Source organism: Arachis duranensis, unplaced genomic scaffold, assembly GCF_000817695.3.
Source record: "Arachis duranensis cultivar V14167 unplaced genomic scaffold, aradu.V14167.gnm2.J7QH unplaced_Scaffold_28291, whole genome shotgun sequence".
Taxonomy (NCBI): domain Eukaryota; kingdom Viridiplantae; phylum Streptophyta; class Magnoliopsida; order Fabales; family Fabaceae; genus Arachis; species Arachis duranensis.
In genome coordinates this window covers 46,576-73,491 of record NW_026264906.1, presented here as the reverse complement: position 1 = coordinate 73,491, position 26,916 = coordinate 46,576, and the positions used below count along the sequence as shown (strand labels likewise).

At 45.2% G+C, this 26,916-nt stretch overlaps 2 protein-coding genes across 4 annotated transcripts in view; both read left to right on the top strand.

The window, feature by feature from the left end:
* LOC127744386 (ATP synthase subunit 9, mitochondrial) overlaps positions 1-26,916 on the top strand; it is an 80,559-nt gene that overhangs the window by 19,966 nt on the left and 33,677 nt on the right. The gene's annotated exons all lie outside the window — the stretch shown is intronic.
* LOC127744385 (ATP synthase subunit 9, mitochondrial) overlaps positions 18,642-26,916 on the top strand; it is a 41,952-nt gene continuing 33,677 nt past the window's right edge. For both annotated transcript variants that reach the window (XM_052256575.1, XM_052256576.1), the window contains exon 1: positions 18,642-19,522. In XM_052256575.1, the coding sequence (XP_052112535.1) occupies positions 19,203-19,451 (249 nt within the window). In that variant the 5' untranslated portion in view covers positions 18,642-19,202 and the 3' untranslated portion in view covers positions 19,452-19,522. The remainder of the gene's footprint in view (positions 19,523-26,916) is intronic.

Here is a 26,916-nt window from a genome sequence, read left to right as displayed (position 1 = left end):
CTTTCCCTAGTCTTAGCGAGTCTCATTTTCCTTCGGCTTCTGGCTTTCGGACTAGTAGCTAAGCCTCCTGCCTTTTTAGGCTTTTTAGGTGAGGCAAGCAGGGAGAGAAAGGGACAAGGGCTTAGACTCTCTATTTCCTTTAGCTGGAAATAGAGGACCTTGAGATGGTCTTAGAGAAGAGCGAGCTCTAATGTATCTACGCTTTATATTGATAATAGCAGTCTTAGTCTTCTGGGAGTAGCTCTCCCCATTCGAGAATCCTAGCTTAAGATCTACTGGATGGAGGCTTTACTGCCAGTAATGGTAGATGCAAAAGCGGAAAAGTCATTGCACAGGGTATAGTCTCCCTTAATCCAGGAGATACTATATTAAGTAAGTGAGTTGACCGCCCCACCCGGAGTTTCCCGCCAACTGTATCACAGCCAGACATGACGGATAAACTTGATCAATCGAAAAGGCCTGACACTTCGACAGTAACTCACTACCCTTTTAGATAGAGAGAGCCTTTATCTAGAGCTAGAGATAGGCCCAAAGTCTTATGTATGATGGTCGTAGATGGTGTGGTCTCAAGGGCTGCCCCCGGAAAGACAAGACCACTCCCTGCTCGAGGAACGTAGTCACTAGAGCGAAGCGATAGGTTGGTTTAGGCCCCGAGCCTGGACTAAGAAAGATGTGCCACATATACCACCAGTGATGTAACCTGACTCAATTACCATCCTATTACTAGGAATCGATCGAGGAGACTAAATCGCCACAGACGATCGAATTGAATTAGTTCAGGATCACTCTTTTGAGCTTTCCAATGAGTCATAACCGTAGGACCTTCGAAGATTGATTCTATGGTAGCATCCGGGTTGCTAGTGGTAACGGCGTACCAACTAACATAACGTAACCAACTCTGAATCCGGAGGGATCACTCGAGAAAATCTCTTGTGCCTTCCGATAGGTGGAGCTCCTCCGGAGCAAGCTTAAGCTCGCGAGGACGAAGCTCATGTCTTAGGTAGTTAAGAATAACACCCTTGACATTAGGATGAAGAGGTAATCCCCTTCCTAACCATAGGTCAAGAGGGAGGTTGGCTTACATAGCCCGAAGCCTTTCGCTTCGCTCGAGTAACTTCGTACCTTTCGATCTTTAAGCTACGGGTATGGTTGAGCTCGGAAAGTGTCCTAAAACCCGCACCAGCAAGCCGAGAGATCGTTGAAAATCGCCGACACTGATACTTGAGTTGAACGGCAATCGCCCCATACCATAGGGATGATGCGCATTCAACAGGGCCAACGATGAGACAGGAGAGAAATCCTTAGTCAGACCATCAGCAGCCACCAAGAGGATCCTTTTCAGGACTCCCATCATGACCGGCTGGTCTTCGAAGACCCGCTGCCGGGTGAGACACGAATTAGAGAAGGAAAGAGTCGGGTTCTAACCAAATATTCACATAGACCCTCTTTACAGTTGATGCCGTTTTCTCCGAAGATAGACAGGGGTAATGGGTATACCACCCAACAAAGTCAACTGGCATAGGATATATCATTCTAAATCCTATGTTGGTGGCCGTTCCTTGCCCCGAGGCTGTAACCTAAGTTACGACCTCTCCTTCTATAACTGAGCTCACCACTGTGAACTCCCCTAGATGAGAACCCTCATTGCCTTTGGAAGGCACCTTGGTATGACCTAAGGAGTGGACTGTCACTGAATTCCATCCAAATCAAATGAGCAACCGTTACAACAATCATGTTAGACTAAGAAGAGCCTTGGGTTCCAGTCCCTCGGACAGACCGTCCGGAGTCCAGACCGCTGCTGCGAAACATACGACTCGATGTTAATCAAAGTTGGTACGCTCGGAAGGGTATGACCCTCTCAGCCATCGGGATTTCATTTCTCCCGTGACGTCCAATAAGAGCACCTGCTTTCCTAACCTAAAGTTTTTCCATCCTTTTTCAAGATGACCTGGAATGGCTTGACTGAATGGATTGAATGGACTGCTATCGTGCTACTGGCTTGAGACTTCCTGTTCTATTGGAAGAGAGATGAGATTCCTTCGGGACAGACTCCATTCCGAATGCCAATAAGACCACTTCCTCAATCCTGAGCATCATTTAACTCAAGAGCCTTGCGGCACTCCCACTTCTACTGGATCTCAAACCGGAAAGAAGAAATAAGGAAATCATTTAAAAACCTGCAAACTTGTATCTCGGAACAGACACTACAACTTCCATTAAGCCATCTTCCTCAATGAATTAAGCTTTCTATCAATGGATGGCAGGCCCTCAACATCCATGAAACTTAGGAAAAGATCTAGGTTTTCCCATCGTACAGGGACAAGGAGACCTTCCAATTCATTTTTGAAAAGGTCAATAGCCGGCTTTCGGGGTGGAAAGCAAACCTGCTCTCGGGCTGGTCAACACACCCTCATTCACGCCACCACCTCCGCCATTCCCTATATGCAATGTGTTGCGAATTGGATTGATGATCTTGATAGAGCTCATAGGAAATGGAGATCCACAGACCAGAGTAAGCAAGCGATTGCACCTTGTAAACTGGGAGACGTTTAAAAGAAGCAAGTCTCAGGGGGGCTCTTATGGGTATGCATGACGTGAATAGGCTTTCTATGGCTATGTCAATTGCAATTGGATACTCCTACAGGAATTGGAAGCTCAATGGAACCAGATAATCCGCGCCCGCTACCACATTGGAAAGGGTTCCCTTGTATTCCTATGTATAGGTAGAATAGGTATAGGAAATGACTTCGTAGGTCGAGTAGATTCAAGTCCGGTCAGAGGAAATAACTTGCCTGTAAAGAAGAGTCTCCGGGGCGGGCGAAAAATGACATTCTATCTTAAACAGAGCTCGATCTAAGCTCTCATACACACGACTGAACCCTTCCTCTTCTATCTACTTGAGAACATAAGATAGACAGCCCCGCTTGTAATAATCCTCTATACAGGTTTACAATGCCCTTATCTATTCATGCTATTCTTGTATTTTTTTAGAAGTAAAAGAAAGCCTTAGCGTCCAACTCTAAATAATTTAATACATAATCTTAATCTTATTCGCACTTGTCAGTAGTAAACTAACTCATTTTCACAGGGATTTACCAGGAGTTTTAGTCCTACTTCACCGTTTCGTCGTCGCTTGCACGACCCATAAGACTCGCAATAAGGTTGGTTATACCTCTCTCGATTGATAGAAAGACATTCGGGAGCTGTTTTGGCCTATCGTGAGAAGACACAATATCTTACCACCGGAAGGCTGGCCTACCGGCCCGCAGACGTAGGGAGCCGCCAACCGAACTGCGTAACCAAAGCGACGCCTGTTGGCGGAAGATAGATAGAAAAATTTAGATCCGATTCATTCGCCTATGCCAGTTCGAGTCTGGCGAGTCGCTCGTTCGTGAGTTCGATCCATTCACTCAGGATTTCTTTTTCCTGGTCAATTCGACGCGTCGTAGATAGAAGCCAGAACCATCAAAGTAGGATTCTAGGTTTGGAACATACACCTCCTAAGAGTTAGTTGGTAGTCCAGGAGAGTCGCCTTCATCGGAGAACCTGTTTTGAGTTCAATAGGCAGATTCTCACGAATGAAGAAGGACATCTAGGGATCGGGCAGCACCAGGCCTTTTTCAGATTTCATGATAGACGCGCTCGGGTATGGTTCGAGTTTCGGGTACGACGAGAGCAGGACTGAAGAACCTGCTAATAGTTGGGCAGGGGGGGGTATAGGCGGTATGAGCTGGAAGTTTTCTTTCTCCCCTCCGGCTTTGCGCGCATTTGGTGCGCTATTGAAGAAAAGAACATTTATATCTAATAATATTGTAGATAATCACAGAACGCTTCGCATTGGCTAGCTTGCTTGGCCGCACACATATAGATTCAAATAGCCCATTCAAGTCGATTCCGTGGGTTGGATTACTTCTTTTTTTTTGCGATTCTTCCAAAATGTCAAGCTTCACAAGGAAATATCGTATAATGACGATAAACGACCAAGTCGTCACTTTCATCTACATCTAGAAAGTGCAATCGAGCAACCAGTCTTTTATGTAGTGCAATCTATCAAGCCTACCGCTGATTGCGCGGCCATTGATTTTACATTTTTTTCTTTTACTTGATTTCAACTTGATTGAATTTGCAGTGATAGGTTAGCAACTGGTAGATGGGAATCCTACTCCGACATCGGGTCTAGTTTTCCGGGCGGGCCCTCTTCCGGCTAGATCCGAAAAGAGTATTCTGAGATCGGTAAAGCTGTACCCGCTACTCTATCTAAAGAGGTTTTCCTACTCCTTATGATTATGAGGCTAACCCTGCGCTTGCAAAAAGGAAAGGTAGACCACCAAAGGAGATTGCCGGTTAAGAAGATGCTGAATGTCCGAGTCGGGGAAAGGAATTGCTAGTCTAGAGGCGGCTCGATTCAAGCAAGGGAATTGATTTAGGTAGGGCTCAAGGCCGAGCTCTTAAATAGTCGAATCTTCAATCAAGCAAGGCCGGACAACTGCGAAAGAGCGAATCTTTCCACAAGAAAGCGAGCCGGTGAAGTAAGAGAAGCTCCTAGCCCGGTTGAAGCGAAGTCATCGAAGCTTGAAGTAAAGGGAAAAGGGATCAGTAAGAGATTTGGCATCTGTATGATAGCATGAGCGCTTTAGGGCGCCCACTCGAGAATCTGCTCCTTCCAGGGTGAATGAATAAGCAGTTTGAATCCCTGCACGCCAATCCTCCGCCAAGGTAACTATCAGGTAGGGCCGGGAGGTAACTAAGCTAGCCTTTCTTTTCAGGCGGGTTTCCATCAAACAACCAAAGGAAGGTAAGCAAGCTCGGGTAAACAGATGAGCCTTCACACAGATTCCCAGAAAAGCCAGCCAAGTCGGACTATTAGCCAGGAAAGCCAAACTTCAAGGGATTGGGCAGAGAGCAGCTTCACCAGAAGAAGAGGGACATGATGCTTAGGGGGTCGAGTGGCAGTCTCAAGCTACTAGACGTATAAATAGATTAGTGCCAAAATAAAGGAAATAGAAGTTACCTGGGGCAAAGCTTAGACTCTTCTGTGGTGAGGTTGACCTTGTTCCAAAATGGTTTGGTGTGCCCTTTCCTATGGTGTCTGTTCTGTGCTAGCTAGGGGCTAAGTCTTGGTGCTTTTGTTTGAGTAAGGCCAGTAGGATTAGGATCCGGATTCAATGGATTTAGGAGTTTACACCCGAAACTAGCTGCCAGAGATGTTAAGCTATAGGATATGTGGATGGTCGGTTATCAATCTCTTCTCTCAGCTCAAGCATGGAGTCAATCCCATACCAGTTATCCTTGCAGAGACTTTCCGGTCTTTGAATCATTGCAGAACTGAGGAAGAAGGGCGATTTGTAGGATGTGCTCCATTATTAGACATCTGGATGCAGAGCCATCTCAAGTGTATCAAAGACAGATTCACGAGACCCTACTTCCCAGAAAATAGAATTCAAATCAAAGACTTTTTCTCAAGTCAGTGGCCGGGACCTTACATACAGCAACCAGGAGTGGATTGAAATCCTCAGCCATATGGGCGATCAGAGTCTTGTGTGGAGAGCACCCTGGATGGCTCCATGCGATGTGATATACAGATGTGGCAAAACCTAAGGGTTCCTTTACTCAGCATTCTATCTATATAGGGGGGAGCCATTAGCTATGCACCTGCAATGGTTAGGAGGCAGATTGGATCTAAGCAATTCATCACTTCTGGTGGAGGCCTGCGAGCTACTATCTCTTCCTGCCTACCTGTACACAACGCCTTTACGCAGGATTCCACCCTTGATCTTGATATTGAATTCCGGGATTTAAGCTTTAATTCAAGCATAGAGGACAAAGATGAAGACTATGGAGTATGCTGAATTCAGGCGACAAGACAGGAGCAGACATAAGAAAGATCAGATCAAGGAATAAAAGCCTTTTTTCTTTGTTTGTGCTTTGGCCTCCAAACAAAGTTCGCGTCTTGACGGGAAAAGGATGGACATCGAGTTCTAGCTTTTGAGATCAAAGGCTGGAGCCGGCCCGGCAGACTACGCAACTCTTTGAGGTTACGGGGTGACGACATAGACTCACAATGGCTTTCACCTTAGCAGGATCAGCCTCAATTCCTCTCTCACTCACGATGAAAGCTAAGAGCTTGCTCGAAGACAGCCTTTACTTTTTAGTTGTAATCTATCCTATCCTTTAGGCGGGGATAGGTTCATAGGAGGACTTGGTTACATAGGAAGGAAAGGCTTAAACTAGAAGGGATAAGAAAGGGAATTTGCAACACTCTTAGTAGAAGGCCCGGGTATTGAGTTGAAAGTCCCTCTATCCTCAGTTATTGCGTAGAGGACAAGCCTGTTATTGAGGGCTCTTTATGCAAAATACTTTTACACTACAGGAAGAAATATCATAAGAAAGATGTTCCTCTTGATACTAGCACTAGTGGGACTGGGACAGGCTCCCGGGGAAAGGGAATTAAACTAGATCTTGGCAATGGCACTCCAACAAGCTCGGCAGGGAGAGAAAGAAGAGAAGGAGAAGAGGAAGTACGACGAAAAGGGTATGAAATAGGTTGCTTGTAGCGATTGCTTATTCGGTTGGGATTACCAGCCGACTTGCCTGACCAAAGAATAAGAAAAAAAGAAGGTTACTAACCACCCCGAACTACTAGTCGCCAATACCTAACTGCTAAAAAGAAGAGTTCCCGCCTACGGCTACATGCCTATTAAGAGCTATACCTGGAGTCGAGCTAACTGCATAGGAAGAGGGGAACTTACCTAAAAAGCCTAAAAGCTATTTACCGCATTGGAAACGACGAATCACACTCTGAAAAGGCCCAATAGATGTCAGAAGGGATCAACGCATGATTGCTCTGTCATCCTCCGACCGCCCCCTTTTCCACCTCTAAGTAGTGGTGTTGGTGTGTCTCGTTGCAATCATTCCGGTCAATCCCTTTCCATGCTCTTCTGTTGGGGTTCGGAATCTCTTCCCATTCCCTTTCCTGAACCATAGGTAAGGGATGACAAGAGATTGCCCCTATAGCAAAATCAACCAGCCCCTCATAAGAGAGAGTAAATAGAATAGTGTCGGGCTTACGTACCTATTGGTAAAGCCGGCTGACTTTGGAACGACTAAGCAACTACTAAGCTCCCGCCCACCCCCAACTAGGGTAAAGTGTTCATTCATACCTTCAACAGCACCGAGATATTGGCCCATGACCATGTTTACTTCATCTTCAAGAGCAAGCATCCTGGCTCTCAGGGCCTCAGGCAACCCTGGATCCTTTCCTACCTCCTTAGTAATTACAATAATATGCTAAAACCCCGTTAAGTTTTAGCTGGCTATCACAGGGCCTTGGTCCAATAAAGATTTCCATTTTTTTTTTAAGAGCAGTAGGTTAAAGATAACCTCCTTTGAAGTTCCCTGTGTGGATCCGGGCTTCTGCGCTGGCTTTGCTAGCTTGCTTGACTGGCTGTAAGACGCTCAATCAATCGGGCGCTATCCCATAGCTCCCTTCTTGCTTGATCTACACATTCACGCCCTTTAGAGTTAAGGAATGATGGTTAAGAGTTCTTGCTTTTGAGTTCCCACTCTTACTATTTAGATAATAATTCCTTATTGAATTGAAGCGGATAAAGCTCAAATTTGTCTAATTTGAATAGAAAGTCGCTTTTTACTCCTCCGCCTTTGAAGGCCGGTTTGGGGAAGTTAACCTTCAATTTAATAGAACGGTGAAAGAGTAAGCGCTAAGGCTTTGAATGCCTTAGCTAAATTAACCTGTACCTAAAAGGAAAGATCTCCGCGTAGGGCGAGGGTCAAGCTCAACTACTGGGCCGGGGGAAGAGTCTGCAACAAAATCAATTGAATAGCTCGAAATACAGAAATGGAAGTCCGGTAAGCGTATCGATTCAAGCAAGGGAATTGATTTAGGTAGGGCTAGTTAAGGCGCCGCCTTCTTCATAGAAGCCGCCGGGTGGTATGAACTCCAGAGCCCTATTCTGGTTACAGAGTGCGGGTAGCCGACAAGTAGGTTAGCAAACAGGTGAATCAATAGGCTTTGCTCCTGCCTTCGCTTCCAGTAGAGAAAGAGTACTGTCCTTCAATCGATTTTTACACAAGCTAGGATGTCTGGTAGGTAGTTCTTTCATGGCGAATCCCTGTATTGAACTCATACCCGTCGGTAGTCTTTCTTCCCGCTTAAGATAGACCCGATTCCAGTGTATCGTCGAAAAGGAACTTCGCTGCTGGTTTGGAACCCTTAGCAGACTCCGGTGATATTGAATCAGCCAGAACTCCTCACCTTTGAAATGGAGCTTGAGCTGCTAATAAGTCCCTCTGTTCTTATTTCACAGAATCCAGGAACTTCCATAAATAAGGTAAGAAGTCTGTAGGAAGCTATCCGAAGATAGGACATTCTTTCATCTAAGGCAACCAAAGCCTTTAGCTACTCAACTACTTGAGCTCATTTGATACCAGACAAGCGCTCATTGGCTACCAGGGTGCTACCAGAACCACTCAGATCAGAAATGGGCTTCCTAACTCCTTTTATAGGAGTGCGTATGAGAGAATCATGTTCCAGAGAACTATGAGGAAGCATAACCCAGTAAGAAGAAGAGCTAGCTGCAGAGAAGATCCCAACAACGGCTATTTGAACACCGCTTACAGTACCAGCGGTTGCTGATTCAATTGGCTTAGATTCAATAGCTGCCGAGTCGATAACCGGATTCTTCAATACGGATACAAAAGCTCACTCATTCCGGAATGGCCGAGTAGATTCATGAGAGGCAAGAGCAGGAACCACTGCTTGACTGGAAAGACGAAAGGCGGAAAAAGGAAAAAGGCTCCTTAACCCACTCACTCTGAAACCCAGAGAAAGAAAATGAGCCAAGCCCGTAGGGTGTAAATGGATAAGACCAATAGGGAATCAAAAGGCAAGATTGAGAAATAGAAGGCCAGGCTTGTCGCCAAGGGGCTCACTCTGAAAGAGGACATCGACTACCAGGTCTCTAAGGAAAGAGGACCTTCTCCCCGCTTTCTATTCCTTATCCGTATGCATAGTAAAAAAAGAGGGTGGACAGAGGTGCAACCTTATTGGCTTAAGCATCCAATTTTGTCCATGAGGAGGAAGAATACCGGGTTATCGAACCCCCAGCATGTGAGGGTTGGCTTTATGCTAAAAAGAATCCCGAGTTAAAAAGTAAATCAGAATAGGCTTTGCTTTCCTCTTAAGGAAAAAGGGAACCTGCCGAATCAAAGCAATCCTCTCTTGGCATAGCTGAAGCTCCTTTCCTGGACGACTCTTAGTGGTTCAAAATAAGGCTTAGTTCAAAGTCAGTCTAACCAAGGCCTATTTTAGAGTCAGATCAGGGATTTTGAAACAAATTCATATCATCTGTCCTTCAATCCCCTTCTTATTATAGGAAAAATCTGATTAACTTGAAAACAAAACTACTTCTTCTTCTTAACTGTGCACACCCCCTAACCTTCTGATTCCACTTGCAAACAAGACCTCCGAACCTGGGGATTAGCCCACTTCTCTTCCTCGACGTCCTACAGCGCATTCTGTAACAACCGATTCAGAAACATTTCCTGAACCCGCTTACGGCTATTTGAACAATGGATATAAGACCAACTGCGGTTACGTGGAAAAGACCATCAACAGCGGACATGTATCTCAGTATAGCTACTCGAAGAGTAAGAGCAGATAGGCCAAGAGCTGATTCAATTGCAAAAGGCACCAGCTCTTTGCCTTCCTTGCTTGCCTTTCCTTCGAGTCTGGTGTGCTTCTTTGGTTACCGGGTCAAGGCGACTTGCAATTGTAATTCTTCTTTCGCGCTACCTCCTGCTTCTACAGAAGATCGATTGGTGGGAACCAAAGACGATCGATTCTTTATTCCCCCAAGGGAGTTGCCATCATAAAGATAATCAAGATATCCCAGGACGGATTCATGACTAGCGCGAAAGCATCGATAATGTAGAATTTCTTTCTTAAGGCCGGCCAACTAATGCCTTTTCCCGGTCCTCATGTCTATGATTCGAGAGGATTGAAAAAGCTCACTTATTGGCTCACGAACTCCAACTACAAACTCAGAACTACAACTCCCTTCTCTATCTCACTTCTCTATTTCACTCTCAGGCCGGATTGAATTCATTCAGGAATGCATTTTCTTTTCTTTTAGCTAGAGTATTGTTCTTCATCAGTACCGGGTCTGGAAGGTATTCAATTGCTAGAGTGGCTACCCTTGGCTTAGTAGCTCGAGATGAATGACTCGCCCCTATTCGATAAGTTAAGGAGAGGGTAGGGGGTTATTCTTTAAGGGCCTTCGCCAGCAGTTGCTGTCTTAGGATTGAGACCGATAGGAAGAGGTATGAGATCACTCTTTCTAAGCGAGATACAAAGTTTTCCGATAAGGAGTGAAGGAAGGCTCCAAGTCAGTCTATCTATACAGACTAATTCTGCTTCATTCCGTTAAGCTATACCTTGCCTTGAACCAGACCTCGTGCTTGCCCTAGAAATCTTCACTCCTTTCCTTCCCTTCATTCTATAGGGCGAGTGATTTCATACCATCTGTATCGTGCTATTACTCCTCGAGTAAGTTCTTTCAAACCTTCCTCTAAGAAGGAAGCAAGTTGACTTGTAGCAAGCAATTGAATACCTTCGTATGTTCCTTAGCTTTAGCTATATGTAGGCTTTAGCACTAGTGCGCCCCTATCCCACCCGCAACTAGCTTAGATTCTGCTGACTCAGATCAGATGCAGGTGGTCTAACTTGAATGGAATATCTCGATATAGAACAAGACGAAAGTGCCGATTGACTAAGAAGCTGGGCGTGCCCGCCGTTTGGTTTGAGGGCCTACATCGACTAGGCCCCCCGTTGCCCCCGCTAACTGAGGGTAGCGGGGGAAGCGATCTGTCTTAAACAAGAATATTGGCAGGGAATGATATTAAATGTGAATGAGTGATATGGGAAGAAGGGAAAATTTCTTGTACGTATGATATGGGGTCGAGATCCGTTATTAATGAATCTCTCCTCTGGCCGCTTCTTTTGGGGATTGCCCTTCTATTTCTATCTTAAGGAGATTGCTGCCTTCCTCGTTCAGTGGGGATGTCTATTCCCTCTCAATCAATGCCCGGGAATTGAAGATAAATGGACTTCAAGAATACATACATCCGGAGATAGGCCATTTAGATAGACCGATTCCAATAGCGTCCCGCAAACTACCGGGAAGCCGACTACATGGGTAGGGGGCGTGCTGACATGCTTGACTTTCTCAATGTTGGAGGTCCGCTAGCTGCTTGAGCCATAAAGACTTATTCATTCAACGGATTTCATTCATTCACTGGCTTTACTCTCTAAGAAGTCAGGTCGATCCAAAGCCATTGCTTGAAGCGATTTCCTTGACCGAAGTCTGCTACCGAAGCGGGATTGCTTGACACACAAGCATACCAACCCGAGGGAAGGTCAATAAGGATGGTGGTCGATCAAGCTATTCTATTAAGAAGTAGGAATCCGCTTCTCCATCCCCTTCCCACAAGACCGCTTATTCTGCTCTCTCTTATATAAGTTCATTTCTGATTCACTTATTCCCATTCGTTCCGAGTCGCCCCACATTGACATTGGGCAGAAGACTTTCTTCTTATTTATTTCTTTGCAAGCATTACGGAAGATTCGTTAGCTAATTCAATTCATCCTACCTCTGGGCACTTTACTGGGTCACATCACAGCCTTCCTGCGGGTGAGAGAAGAGTTCCTGTGCCAAGCCTAAGAGGCTTAGACCGCTACCTCCCTTCGACTATCATTATTCCCCCATTCACTGATTCTCTAGCACCGTCGTCTTCCTAGGCTAAAAGCCCTTACTCCTCCAACACCTAAATCGCTGGCACTTTGGATCTATCCTAAAAGAAAGAATTGACTTACCTTGCTTTGCTGCTTTGATTAGGACTTTGCTTCTCTAAAGAGATTTTCCCGGTGAGAACTCCCTTCTAGTAGCAATTCCGAAGCGGAAATAGCTACGGTTATTGCCATTCTTGCTTCTCCTGTTCTTCTTCTATCTAAGGACAAGGCGGAAGGTAGACATACTTATAGGCTTCTTTCTTCCTTCTAGTCGAGGTGAAAGCTTTCAAAGAGCTGAGTCGTACCCAAACTCTATCGAGTCAGCAAGTAAACTACCTCGCTGAACTAGCTTTAGACTAGGCTAATGAGTACGCAACTGAAGAGACAGCGCTAAGAGTGATGGCTTTTCTTTATATTGATTGAGACCTAGCCTCGGGGCACTTACTTTATTAGAGTAGGGAACCCGGTTCAAGCAGAGTGCAAGTGCCACGCTAATCCTAGTCCAAGCCAAAAAAAAGGCTACGCATGAAACTAAAAGCTACGCCTTTAAGCCACGCCATTATAGCAATCCTTGTGAACAGCTGGTTCACTGTAGGCTGTATTTTAGTTAGATGGGTCCGTTGGGATTCTATTATAAGTTCTTTTCTATTTGATTTTCTTTCTTCTCCCTTTGTTCTGTGAGAAACTTTCTCTAATTCACTCCATCCCTCATCTACTACTCGTGCGTACAATGATTTTTGTGGAGGATTGATAGCACTCAGTTCTCTTCCTTGAAAGTGGGTTGATACCTTGTTGTCGCTCTTCTCTCTTTCCTGTGCGCGCTACCTATAATAGAATAAGGAATTGACTTCTTTCTTTTGTGAAGCTGTCTCTTGTTTAGCGAAAGTCTTCTTTTGCTGTCTATGGATCTTTCTTCTCTTGCAAGAGCCGATTTGTTCACAGACGATTCTTTTCTTAAACTTACTTAGATTCGAGCTATGCCCTGAGTGAGGTATAAAGGTTTAAAACCGTTAGCAAGGCTAGGCTACTTCCCGCTACTGTTCTTGTTCGAGAACAATGGAAAGCCCGTATTATGTATGGTTATTTCGGAGGTAACTTAAAATCCTAAAGTGGCACGAACTTGCTTTTGTCTTCTATTCCTTCGACACCTTTCCATGGGGAATTGAATTACTAGTTTGGATAGGCGAGGCTGCTAGTCCAGCGCTTGTGAGGGTTCGGGGCTTTATTCACGGGATAGGCTATCAATTCGGTTCCGTAGTTCGAAACATTTCCTTTGCTGTAGCAAGGAAGTCAATTGTCCGAGGTAAACTAAACAGCTTCCTATATATCATCCAGCCTTATTCAAATAGGGGCAGCCATGTTCAAAAACACCATTCTCTATCCAAACCGGGAAGGAGGAGGACGAAGCTTTTCTTTTAGTGTAGTTGTACAAAGCGATACAATGCGAGAATCCGATTTGCCTTAGAAGAGGCGGAAATAAAGTTAGTTGTACTAGATGGAAGCCATTTCAAAGCCAATTCACAAGCAAGTGAGGAATGGTTTTGAGGGGCTTTATTTAGCTGTATGTTACGAAGCGTAGGATCTACCATTCAACAACTAGAGCGGTCCTCTCGGAAGGATGTTGACCCCGTCACTGATGCTCTTGGCTTTCGCGTGTCACTGATTTAGCTTCCTTCCGATTGGGTCAGTGTGAAGCATTGGCTTTCTGCCTTAAGCTCGCCTGTGAAGCTGGTGTTTAGTGGTGAGGCCTACTCTCCCAAGTCAGTTTCGAATCTGGATGACCTACTGTTTTGACTAGGTTACAGCTGGATCGGTTAGTTCTGGGATGATTGATGCCTTCCAGACATCCGCATTCCAGAAGTACAGCTTTTGTTGTGTGTGTTCTTATTCCTTCTTACCGGAGCTAGACTCAATGGCTTACAGATACAGGGCGGGACTCAATGGTTTTCACTTGCCTTACCCCCCTTCCCTGACTGGGCCTGCTATTAACGTCGGCTTCAAAGACGAGTGTCTTCCCTGCTCCCGGGATTCTCTATTCCCGCGTTTTCGTTTGAAGTAAATTCTGGAACGGGCAGAGTCCCAACGTCAAACTTTCTGATGGCCCGGAGATTCAAGTCAATAGCTTGCATAATATCCATATCCATTGCTAGCTGGATTGAGAAGAGTGCTTTTCCGGCCACCTAGGCTCAAAAGCCTAGAGGGATGCTTGGACCTACTTATTATATGGACCTCTTCCCTATCCCCTTCCTGCGGGTCCTTCCGCCTGGCTTGAAAAAGAAGGAGACTTCTAGACTTGCTCACACTTGGTTAAGGAAACTGGCAGCCAGGCAACTCTAACTCGCTCTCTGTCTGGCAGGAGTAAGGTCTTAAGATAGGAAAGCATTAGCTATGGCTATTATCCTTGGGACCTTAATTTATGCTTTTGGTAGCGATGCTTCAACTAACTCTCCTGGAATGACTATGGAAGAGAGGGGGCACGAGAACTGAAAGGGACGAAAGAGTCACTTTATAATACGGGACAGGAACTGCTATTATAGAGAAATCTTACCCAGAGACTGAAATAGGATCTTCAAGTTCTGATTCCATCATCACCTGCTTGCCTTGGAACTGATGTAAAGGCGCCAGCTGACCAGAGGAGAGTGATTTAAAAAGGGCATAAGCTAGGACACCTGTGAACTCGGAGAGCTTTTAAGCATACCTTGCCTGGAATCTGCCCTAGGCTAACCACTTTCTTCTCTTATGAATTTTTTTTAAAGATGATATGCTATTTTTGCAGCAAGAAGCGCCCCAAGCGGAACCGTTACGACAAGTTCGCTTAGGGTGTTTTTAGTGCAGGAGTACAACAATCGGCCTATAGACTACCTTACCTGCCTACTTCTTAAGCGCTTTAAGGTTAAGGCAAATGCTTATCTAAATAATTAGCCTCATCGTCGTTGGTCCTTCGTTCACTCCCGTTTCCAAGAAAACGTCATTCGACTTGCATGTGTGAAGCATATAGCCCAACTAGCATGATTGAGCCCTGCAGTGGTAGAACCTGGTCTTTGCACTCATTTACGCACACAAATAACATATATATCTTAATATAGTAATTTCTTGATATGGAATGCAATCTAGATGAAACTGATAGATTAGACGGAAGAGCTGACTGAAGACATTGAATTCGAGATGCAAATGGAATAGGAATTCACCCACCCAATTTCGATAAAAGGTGGACAAATTCATAGCTGCCGCAGGTTAGACCATGTCGCCTAACCTCTCTTATGACATCCTCATGAATAAACACTAAATCTCATCCTTTGTTGTCAATTTCTGCCTTATATTGCGAAGAAGCATGAATTCTTTTTTAAGTCTAACCTGCTGTACTAGTTCAGGTATAACCAGGTATGGAGTAAGATGATGATAAAAGGACTTCTAGCTCTGAAACTGAGTCGCCGTGAGCGCATCTTCCTAAGGGTACTACGAAGGCTAAAGTAATTGCGGACTAACTGCGGCAGCTTGCCATCATACTAAATGAAAGTTTTTTGATTAACAAGGGAATTGCCAAACCATTCTAAGTGAACTTACTTAACGAATTCAAGCTTCTTCGCAATATCAGGTTGGGATAGTAAAGGAAATCCTTTATCATAAGTTGTTCAATCTCGCTCAAGGAGAGAAAAAGTGGTAGTTGCGCTCTTTCTACATTCGTACTTAAGGTAGAAGGCTTTCTCGGCTTATGCAACGTGACTTCAAGGGCTGTATCCCAAGCAAGTGTAGTCAGGGATAGGGACGATATCCCCAATCTGAGTATTTGGGGGGTATCAGACTACATTCCAGAATAGGTGGTTTAGCCAAAGATAGGTGTTCAGTAAGTCTTTACTTCCTTTCTTCATTTTTAGAGCTAGAACTTTTTTTTAATTTCTCTTTCTTTTATATAAGCCCTTTCCTTAAGGTGATTTTTGAATTGTGTCCACTGCAGTACTCTAACTCTCTTATAGTTTACTACATTACATGAAACGTAGTTCATGATTTCCCCTTCGCTCTCTTTAGCATTTTGGTTTAACACCACGCAGGCAGCTGGTACCCTCCCAGCTTCTTCATCAGGTAACCTGCCAATTCAACACATTGTCAGCGGCATTTTGCCTGTAAAAATTCATTAATGAATCAGTATCTCCTTTACTTGAACACGGGTTTCGACTTCTCCTCCGGAGGACCGGTGGGTGTAGCTCGCTTCGCTTACCACCTTCGTCTTTCGCTTTGTTTGATATGCTTAGACTTCATCAATGTCCTTACTGCCTTTCACGCTTTTCAGGACCTCGATCCAAGCCCTTTACTAGGTTGGGCTCCATTCAGCATGGATGGATAGATGCCATACGGCCGTTAGCTATTAAGTATTTCGTATATAGCAGGACTGTTACCCTCCTCCCAAAAGCATTCCGGCATCTGTGTTATTCCTGGTCTCACCTCTCACCCTGTGAAGCAAAGCTTGTTAAGGAAGGCGGCAAGGGGGAAAGAAATGGAATTTATAGGGAACCGTAGCCAAGTGGCTAAGGCATGAGTCTGCAAAACTTCTATTCGTCGGTTCGAATCCGCCCGGTTCCTACACTACAGCGCCGCGCCATTCCACCCATCATTTTTTTACATGGTTAGTGGATAGAACGGGGCCGGAGCTTGCTCCTTCGTACTAGTGTAGTGGCTTAGCTGCCCTAGTTTCCCTTCCTTACCGGTATTCCTTAGCAAAAGCACTAAGTAAGCCCTCAAAGGCCTTCACGGGCTAAAGAGGCGGATTCCGGACAGGGGAATTGACTTGCAAACTGTGGCTACGCACCTAAGAGCGGAAATGCCGACAACAGCCCCTTCTTAGTCAATGGGGCTAAGAAGGGGGTAGGAGCTTCGCCCGGCGAAACCCCATGCTTTGAGAGTTCCTTTCTGCCAGCACTTTCTTTCTCTACCCGGGAGTCACTTCATCAGTACCTGGGGCTACTGTCCCAGGATGCCAAAGGTATGATCCATACATGGAAAGTGTCAACTTTGACTCACAAGCGCCACCCTCACCGGGTAAATCCGGAGAAGGGCAACCGCTTCTGTAGGTAACGACTCAAATTAAGATTTTCATTTATAGAGTCGTGAACCAACGAGTCTTTAAGTAAGTGGGCGTTAAGCGTAACGAGCTTACATTACAGGAGGTAGAAAATCTTTGCCGTTAGTCTTTTAGAAAGAAATATTCAAGCTAGGCTAGTAAGAGAAGGAATACAGGTAAGAAGTCGAGAAGTCAACTAACTTCTAGTGCTTTCCACACCCCGCCCCTTAGAGGGAAATTTACCTGTGAATGCGGTGCGGGCCACTGCTCTCCCTTTCACTCGAAACAAGAGTTCCGTGCCAAGCATAAAGATTGAATCAATAGGACCGTATTCTAATCCTAGAAATGCCAGAACTCTCTTTCTGAATGTCTCGACTTTCTTTCTCAAAAAACCGGACAGGGGTGCGGAAATAGCAAGAATAAAATGAATAGGCTCTTGTCAATAGGTTGTTTGGCAGCTTTACGCGAATCCACACTAGCTAACTTTACACAGAAGGACCACCACCATTGATACATTGATAGTGGATTAAGTGGCATTGTATATTTATGCCCAAGTGCGGAGAAACTTAAGTAAGGGTATCCTATTGCTAAACATCCGGCTACCATAGTTTTTTGGGAAGAAGCCCATGTCTGGAGCTATGCCACTTTATAATCATTAATATTCGCGGACACAACCACCAGAAGCCATATCTTTCGAAGGAAATGAAACGGAGAATGATATATAAATATGAAGTAAAGAAATATAGAATTAGAAAAAGCGGTATGGTATAAAGGCTTACGACCTGGAGATTCTTAGCTTTTTAGACACAATCTATGTTACTAGCTATTCAGTGGATTCCTAGCCCTTGACTCATGGTAGAGAACACCTATTGGCTCGCTTTCTTTCTCTTTATGTGGGGACGAGAACAAACTGACTATAAATCCGCGGAATCCACTACCTGCCCCTGCTTCTTGGTCACCAGAATCCACTGTCTCTACCTGTGCTCTAGCTTCGGGTTCACCTAGGTGGGAAACTAGCTCTCTTTATGTGTAGATATGGCTGGTGAAACTGTTGGACGAACAGGACTCGTCTTTAATGCGGGCTTTCTACATACCACAGGGATTCTAGAAGTGTACTCTGATTTAAACGACCTGGTATCTTGATTGCTGCTATTTTGATTTACCCCGAGCCGGTTCCGGGGCCAGCGTCTATTAAGAAGGGGATAGCCGGCTTATTTCGCTCCTAAATACATTTAATTTAGCCTTTCTCCGGAACTACTTTGAATACCGATCCTTCCCAAATCAAATGCAACTGATTAAAGAGCAGCAGCTCACTCGGTCGTAGGGAAAATAGTAATATATTAGTCATTCATCGCCTTGAGCGGAGCCTGGTCTGGGATCGAGCCCTTCTGCCCTTCCTAAGGATCATATTACCGTGTTGGCTAAACTAGCTTTCTGGCTTTGAGCTGGAACAAGGTATGATCCAACAGAAGGGCAGAGCCCGTTTCCGATGTGAGATAGAATATCTGGGGATCACTAAATAAAGCGTTCGCCTCTATCGCCTACTTACTCGGGGATTCCGTCTTAGATCTCCCGATCCGCCCCTGCGAGTGCTGGGACTTTCTCTTTTTTTCCTTCTAACTATGGGCAGGTTTTCAGCTCATTCCTTTGATGAGTCTGAGACAACTCCATCTCTTCAAATCAAATAGAGTACATCAGAGATTGTGACCTCTTTGCTTAAACGAGGTAGCCATACCTAACCTACTAAGGGTTAATCAAAGAAATAGCGTAAGTGAAGCCCTTAATGCAAGCACTAAGTAAGAAACCTACCTTTCCTCAACTCTTGGGCTTGAGGCTTCTTTTCAAGCTGAATAGAAATGGAAGAAGAAGACAGCTGGTAGCGCAGGTTGGATCAACGCGTAGATTCCAGCTGTCCTTGTTGAATGATCGAGTAGCTTCGACTTCACCTTTTATCGAAATTGGGTGGGTGAATGTTCAGTCTATCTGAGTATAAGATCGAAAAGAATGAATGCATTGATTGCATTTCAAGTGAGATGTCCAAGAGAAAGGGAACGAGGGGAAGAAGCGACGAAGAAAAGAAGTGAATGAAAAAGCATGGCATGACGAGAATGGAGAAATTCGAGATGTTAGAAAGTGCAAAATCTATAATAGCAAAAATCCGAGAGGATTACCTCGTTGTTCTTTGTCTCATAATAATTATTCTGCTTCTGATCTTCCTATACTATTACTTTGACCAATCTAACAAATTGGCTTTAGAATTAATAAAAAACGAAGACGTCAAATCTATCAAAATCGGTATGTCAGGTTTAGAAATTAAAAAGAAATGAGAACAAGCATGGCATGACGAGAATGGAGAAATTCGAGATGTTAGAAGGTGCAAAATCAATGGGTGCCGGAGCTGCTACAATTGCTTCAGCGGGAGCTGCTGTAGGTATCGGAAACGTATTCAGTTCATTAATTCATTCCGTGGCAAGAAATCCATCATTGGCAAAACAGTTATTCGGATATGCAATCCTGGGCTTTGCTCTAACCGAGGCTATTGCCTTGTTCGCATTAATGATGGCCTTTCTGATTCTCTTTGTTTTCTAAGTTTATCCTTTTGAAAGGTGTAGTCTCTCCTACCTGAGGAAGAGGACGAGGCCACCCCCTTTCTTATTATTTTATTAGGGGTGTGGGAAAGGAGAGAGGGAATGCGGGCTCCTTTCACTTGAGTGAATTCTTTTCTTCTTTCCTTTACTACGATACAACGAATGAATTGAGTCAAATGAATGTACAATATTCACTCAGAAGCGGCAACTGCTTTCGCTTCTTCAATAGTTTAGGGCGGGGTCAATTATGGGGCAGAAAGGTTCTCAGTAGAGCTTTTTCGGTACTCAGAACATTCTCAGTCGTCAGTCGCGGTCATTCTTCCCTCCCGAGTCCCAGGAAGTCACTTATAGTATCCTTTCCCTGAGCTATTTCATATCCTCATCCCTCTAAGACACTTCCGGAAGAAAGAACCCAGCTTACCAAACGAGCGAAGCGTAGGTCATAAAGCAGCTTTCCAGTTACAATCACCTTCATAACCTAAAATGAAAAGACCCGGGGAAAATGGTATGTTTTGACAGAAGTTATCTCTGTTACAAACTTTAGGATGCTGAGCTAGCTACCAGATGATCAGCCAGCATGCATTAATAGAATAGATTGTCTCCTTGCAAGCGAGCGATTTAGTGAGCATATAAGCTCTACTGATAACATCTGTGCCATTCATGCCAACTCGAACGACTACTCACCGGGAGAGTCAAGATTGCATGGGATTTTACATGCAGGTAAGATCTCCGGACAGCTGACTCTTATCCTGGGAGTGAAATTCTCACTCACTCTATCCCACTACTTCCTTCCCTAGCTCGACTTATAGGGATAAGGAAGTGAACGCTGAAAGGAAGCCAGGGGACTCCTACCTAAAGCGAGTCGACTCTCTGGCACTGGCCACTAGGTCATCGACAGAAAGACTTCCTAGTTCATCCTCTACTTCGACCAGCCTCACTGGCCATCGATCCAGCTCAGCGTGAAGAGGTGCAACCCTTGTATTGATCGGATCCTCCCCCCCTACTAAGCAAAGTGGACAGCCGGAGAGATGCTTTGGTTGATTTCCTCAATTATTGATGAACCTTGGACAGCTTTCTCTGAAAGCACCGAGGAAACATCTCTGTGGGATTTGGCGATCGAGGATAAGTATAAGTAAGGCCTTTATGCGGTCCAGAACAGATCGAGCAGGGGCAAGTAAGGCATCATGCTTTCCCGGGGAGATCCTTTCAATATATATAATAATAGTGAAGCTTCTCGCGCATTCGTGCTTGCTGTGAAAGTGATATTCGTAATCAAGAGATGGGGCTGCCTACAACACTAAGAAGCAATGGGGACAAAGGCCTCGAATCCTGTCTTTGACGGTGATCATAGCGCTGGAAAAGTAATCGAATGTTTTCATCTTCTATTTGACTTACTACGGGCATCACATGATTACCATAGTATATGGAGATCTCAGTAAGCTCCCCCACCACCAGCGACAACTAAGGCTTCACCCGCAATCGAGTTCTCGGTCTTACCTAGCGTAAAAGAGAATCGAATCCCTTGAGTTAACCGTTGGAGAGGAATCAGAAATGGAACCTTTGGCGAGATTCTTCCCACACCCGTTCGGTAGTCTACCTCAGTTACAACACTATTTCCCCTCCGATCCGGGCTTTGCTTGCTTCCCTCTTCCTCGGGAAAGACCTTGATTAAAAGGAAAGGAATAAGAATAGGCGAATCGCTATCTCTGAAACCAAAGTCGTACTATCTTTACTAAAGTCCTAATGTAATGCCCTTTAAACCACCAACAGGTCCTATTCCGACAACACTGAAAAAGGGCTCTCTCCGTCTCAGTTAGTCAGTACCTTAAACTAATTAGTAATTTCCAAGCTGCTCTTTCAGAAGCTGTGATGGCTCTTTTGAATATCTAGTTCCGTCTGGTAGCGGTTAGAGCAGGTCCCGTTTCCGCTCCTAGCGAGCTAACATCATAAAATGAACTTAAAAACTCTCCTGCTATTCATTCCTCTGCTTGCTTGCCAATAACCTCCATTCGAAGCCCAGCCGGGAAGGCAAAACAATGATTTCCCTGCCTGCATCTAAGGAACCCCCTCTCCTGCTTTTCTGCTAGCCCATCTATTGATAGATTGATAGAAAGTACAAGCCTGCAAAGCCCTTCCTAGCTATAGTGGTCGAAGCCATCTCTTTCCTATTCCTTTTCCAGTGCCATGCGAGGAAGCTACGAAGCTGCATCTGAACCTCCCTGCCCGGGAGGCTCCCATCGCTAGGCTAGCTCCATATAGGCCCCATAGAACCATCCGATCTAGAGCGAGCCTCAAAGCAAGATCTTTCTCCTACCTTTGCCTTTGGGATGCTAGCTATGCTTCTCACGGCCCTCGAACTATCAGGACGGCATGATAACAACTCGAACTCCAGATTGAAATGTATCTGCTAAGGCGTTCTTGGTGATCCCGCCCGGGGACGACTAGATAGAAGGAGGAGAGGGGGAATGCTGGATCGCTAAAGTTCTATATCCCTAGAGCGGGGATGGGAACAACCAACTGTGTGTCATCACGTGCGTGCCACGTGGAGGCGGGAGACAGGAGCACCGGTAGAGGCAGTAGCTTACCTTGAACCAGTCCCGGGGGCGAGGATAGCAGCGGAGGATATTCTATAAAAACTTCTTTTTAGGCTCTAAAGCTCCTCAGAAGACAAGACTAGAACAGCCTTAAATAAGGAAATACCTAGCTACCTTAACTATAGGAATTGGGCTTTCAGAGTCATAAAAGGAGAGGTGAAAGGGTCGGTCGAGCTGAATTCCCCTCTCCAACTTGACTAGAAAAAAGGGGGGTCGGCCTGGAAAGAGAACGGATTAGCAGTTAGCTAGTGAGAAGCTAGGATTCCACAGCATAAGATATTCTCTTAAACCAAAGCACCACAACAAACCAGAGCTGCACATATATATATATTGCCATGAATTCATGAACGTGCTTTCCCTTAGATCAGGTAGAGCCTGGATGTGCTCGCTAATAGCTCCTTGAGCTCATTCGAGACCACTGCAAACAGAAGAAGCAGCGAAAACACCGATCTCTCTTTCTTCTTATCTAATCTTTTCCTTCCTTTCCTTACTCAGTTCTAGATGAACTCTGAATCCAAAGCTTATGCCACAGCGCAATGCCCGACCTTATATAATTAAGTAAAGAAGGAATCTGCTTTCTAGAGCCGAAAAAAAAGGCTCAGAACAACCTATTCAATGCAAAGAGCGGCTATGCCGATATTAAAGCAGAATGCCATTCAAGCAAGAATGAAGGTATTCTATTCACCCTCGGCTTGGAGAACTTCACTACCTTGAAAGGAATGCTTTCCCTCTGGCTTCCCGTGCCAAGCTGTAAGCATAGCGAGTTAGGTACAAGAAGACGAATAAGGAAGGAAGATCGTAGATACATAGCGTCAGTCTCAACAGCCTATATCTTATCTTCTATCAGTCCTGCTTCTCCTCATCGGGAAGCAGATCCTTCACTGATATGTCCAATAAGAATCTATAATAGCCTAATAGTATGTCGCCTTTCCTCTCAAGCGCCGAGGGCTTAAAGGTCCCAGGTTCCGGATCCCCTTATTCAACTCATCTTTATTTAGAAGTCCGAGAATAGAGGACTAACTCAATAGCTACAGGAGCGGGGCTTCTTTGCGAAACCCGAAGCCCGGGTGCCACATCCGGTCCTAAATTAATAGAGAGACCGGTAAAGACGGTTGCCTAGCTTACTTGGTAATGGACTCCTTTTGTTTAGCGGTCATGGATCGTGGTGTTCTTGTTTGTATACTATTATCAGAATTCACGTTCTGATCTTTCTTATCTTGATCTAACGGCCGGCCAAAGAGAGAGCGACTGGTAGGGAAAATGATTAGATATAGAGTGGAAGGCAGAACGAATCCAAAGGCTAATCTGACACTCTAATAATCCCAGGAGAGTAAGGATCCTCTAGCCTGAGTCTCAAACCAAACTCCGGTAAGGGGAAGTAGCGAGATTCCGATTCCTTCGTGGGGAATCAACGAAGCTTACTGCCCAACCTGCGCTCCAGCAGCTTGAGTACTTAGTTAACGCCCGCCCCAGCCCTGTCAATCATTGGATTGGGTAAAAAGTCCCCTTCTTTCTTTGAGTCCCAACCGGTTCGCCTGTACTTTGATAATGGCGTGTGGGCGGGATGCCTATATTATATGTATATATGTAAATGTTAGGATCATAAGAATCCAAGGGGCCTTCTCCTAGCGCTTTTTCTTACTATTACTACCGAAAACATTCGTTCTTCCGGAGTGACTACTGACTTCTGTCTTTAGCTTTATAAGGGGCCAATGCTTGATCAATAATGAGTGAACGGGCCGTATCAGACGGAGTAGGATCTGTCGTCCTCCACCTATAGCACCCAACAGCGACGTTGCTCAGTCACAATACGCAGGGGCAGCCCCTCTGAATGCATTGATAGATACATCCGCTGAGCCAGGTACGAAAAGTTTTACCTGTTGTGACGAGTTGATCGCCGACGAATCCTGAAATGAATCTAAATGGGCGGGGTTTCGGACACAAAAAAGGACCCATTTTGGAAAGTAAATAGAATACGTAGTTTCGAGAAAAGGTCCTTTGTGAATCCTCGGAAAAAGGCGACGTGAAAACGTTCGAAAAAGCACCAAGATCTTGAATGCATTGCGTCATCGATTTCTCTTTTTGTCTCCCCTGAGGCGTCGGCTGTGGTCGTTTCCGCTGCGTATGGATTTATGGAGAACTCTTCCTATGGCGACGGAGTCAAGATATGAAGCCTGTGAATTAGGGCTTGGGGCACCTTTTTCTATTGTGGGCCACCCCTTCCAAGGTTCTCTTCTGGAGCAGCTTTCTTCAGCGCCCATCCTGATTAAAGGATTTCTCCACATTGGGCAGCCACTCACGACAAACTGTCCTTGTCTCAGGGCTTGGAGCCTCTCTTGGGCCCCGTTGGGGAGTCCGGTGACAGTCTCTTCCTTATTACTAATCTCTTATGCCTCTAGTCCTTGCTTAGATTCTCTATCATTTGATAATTTATCCAATATATCTCTTAGTCAATCTATTCAAACCACCTCGTCAAACGAGTGTCATGCAAGGCTTGCCGGTATCTGATTATTAGAGTCCTGACCTTCCTATAGTAAACTTCTCTGGAGCTGCTTCCGTCTTTCTTTTTGCCACATTGATAGGTCGTCTCCGTCTCCTTCCCTTAGAGGAAAGGCCCTTGGATCTCCAACTAGAATCTATGATTCATCCGTGGCTCTCCTTGTTAACCTGCAAAAACCCCCAAGCCATGGTATTCAATCTGTTTTGTAATAGATTGCTAGACCTATTGCAAGAGCTCTTAGACCCTTTATTGAACATCGCGAAAGTCTCTTCCCCCCCTAATATTTTCAACGCTCTGGTAGTTAAGGGTCAAGATACTGTCGGTAAACTTAATTAATAAAGAGTATTCTGAGATCGGTAAAGCTGTACCCGCTACTCTATCTAAAGAGGTTTTCCTACTCCTTATGATTATGAGGCTAACCCTGCGCTTGCAAAAAGGAAAGGTAGACCACCAAAGGAGATTGCCGGTTAAGAAGATGCTGAATGTCCGAGTCGGGGAAAGGAATTGCTAGTCTAGAGGCGGCTCGATTCAAGCAAGGGAATTGATTTAGGTAGGGCTCAAGGCCGAGCTCTTAAATAGTCGAATCTTCAATCAAGCAAGGCCGGACAACTGCGAAAGAGCGAATCTTTCCACAAGAAAGCGAGCCGGTGAAGTAAGAGAAGCTCCTAGCCCGGTTGAAGCGAAGTCATCGAAGCTTGAAGTAAAGGGAAAAGGGATCAGTAAGAGATTTGGCATCTGTATGATAGCATGAGCGCTTTAGGGCGCCCACTCGAGAATCTGCTCCTTCCAGGGTGAATGAATAAGCAGTTTGAATCCCTGCACGCCAATCCTCCGCCAAGGTAACTATCAGGTAGGGCCGGGAGGTAACTAAGCTAGCCTTTCTTTTCAGGCGGGTTTCCATCAAACAACCAAAGGAAGGTAAGCAAGCTCGGGTAAACAGATGAGCCTTCACACAGATTCCCAGAAAAGCCAGCCAAGTCGGACTATTAGCCAGGAAAGCCAAACTTCAAGGGATTGGGCAGAGAGCAGCTTCACCAGAAGAAGAGGGACATGATGCTTAGGGGGTCGAGTGGCAGTCTCAAGCTACTAGACGTATAAATAGATTAGTGCCAAAATAAAGGAAATAGAAGTTACCTGGGGCAAAGCTTAGACTCTTCTGTGGTGAGGTTGACCTTGTTCCAAAATGGTTTGGTGTGCCCTTTCCTATGGTGTCTGTTCTGTGCTAGCTAGGGGCTAAGTCTTGGTGCTTTTGTTTGAGTAAGGCCAGTAGGATTAGGATCCGGATTCAATGGATTTAGGAGTTTACACCCGAAACTAGCTGCCAGAGATGTTAAGCTATAGGATATGTGGATGGTCGGTTATCAATCTCTTCTCTCAGCTCAAGCATGGAGTCAATCCCATACCAGTTATCCTTGCAGAGACTTTCCGGTCTTTGAATCATTGCAGAACTGAGGAAGAAGGGCGATTTGTAGGATGTGCTCCATTATTAGACATCTGGATGCAGAGCCATCTCAAGTGTATCAAAGACAGATTCACGAGACCCTACTTCCCAGAAAATAGAATTCAAATCAAAGACTTTTTCTCAAGTCAGTGGCCGGGACCTTACATACAGCAACCAGGAGTGGATTGAAATCCTCAGCCATATGGGCGATCAGAGTCTTGTGTGGAGAGCACCCTGGATGGCTCCATGCGATGTGATATACAGATGTGGCAAAACCTAAGGGTTCCTTTACTCAGCATTCTATCTATATAGGGGGGAGCCATTAGCTATGCACCTGCAATGGTTAGGAGGCAGATTGGATCTAAGCAATTCATCACTTCTGGTGGAGGCCTGCGAGCTACTATCTCTTCCTGCCTACCTGTACACAACGCCTTTACGCAGGATTCCACCCTTGATCTTGATATTGAATTCCGGGATTTAAGCTTTAATTCAAGCATAGAGGACAAAGATGAAGACTATGGAGTATGCTGAATTCAGGCGACAAGACAGGAGCAGACATAAGAAAGATCAGATCAAGGAATAAAAGCCTTTTTTCTTTGTTTGTGCTTTGGCCTCCAAACAAAGTTCGCGTCTTGACGGGAAAAGGATGGACATCGAGTTCTAGCTTTTGAGATCAAAGGCTGGAGCCGGCCCGGCAGACTACGCAACTCTTTGAGGTTACGGGGTGACGACATAGACTCACAATGGCTTTCACCTTAGCAGGATCAGCCTCAATTCCTCTCTCACTCACGATGAAAGCTAAGAGCTTGCTCGAAGACAGCCTTTACTTTTTAGTTGTAATCTATCCTATCCTTTAGGCGGGGATAGGTTCATAGGAGGACTTGGTTACATAGGAAGGAAAGGCTTAAACTAGAAGGGATAAGAAAGGGAA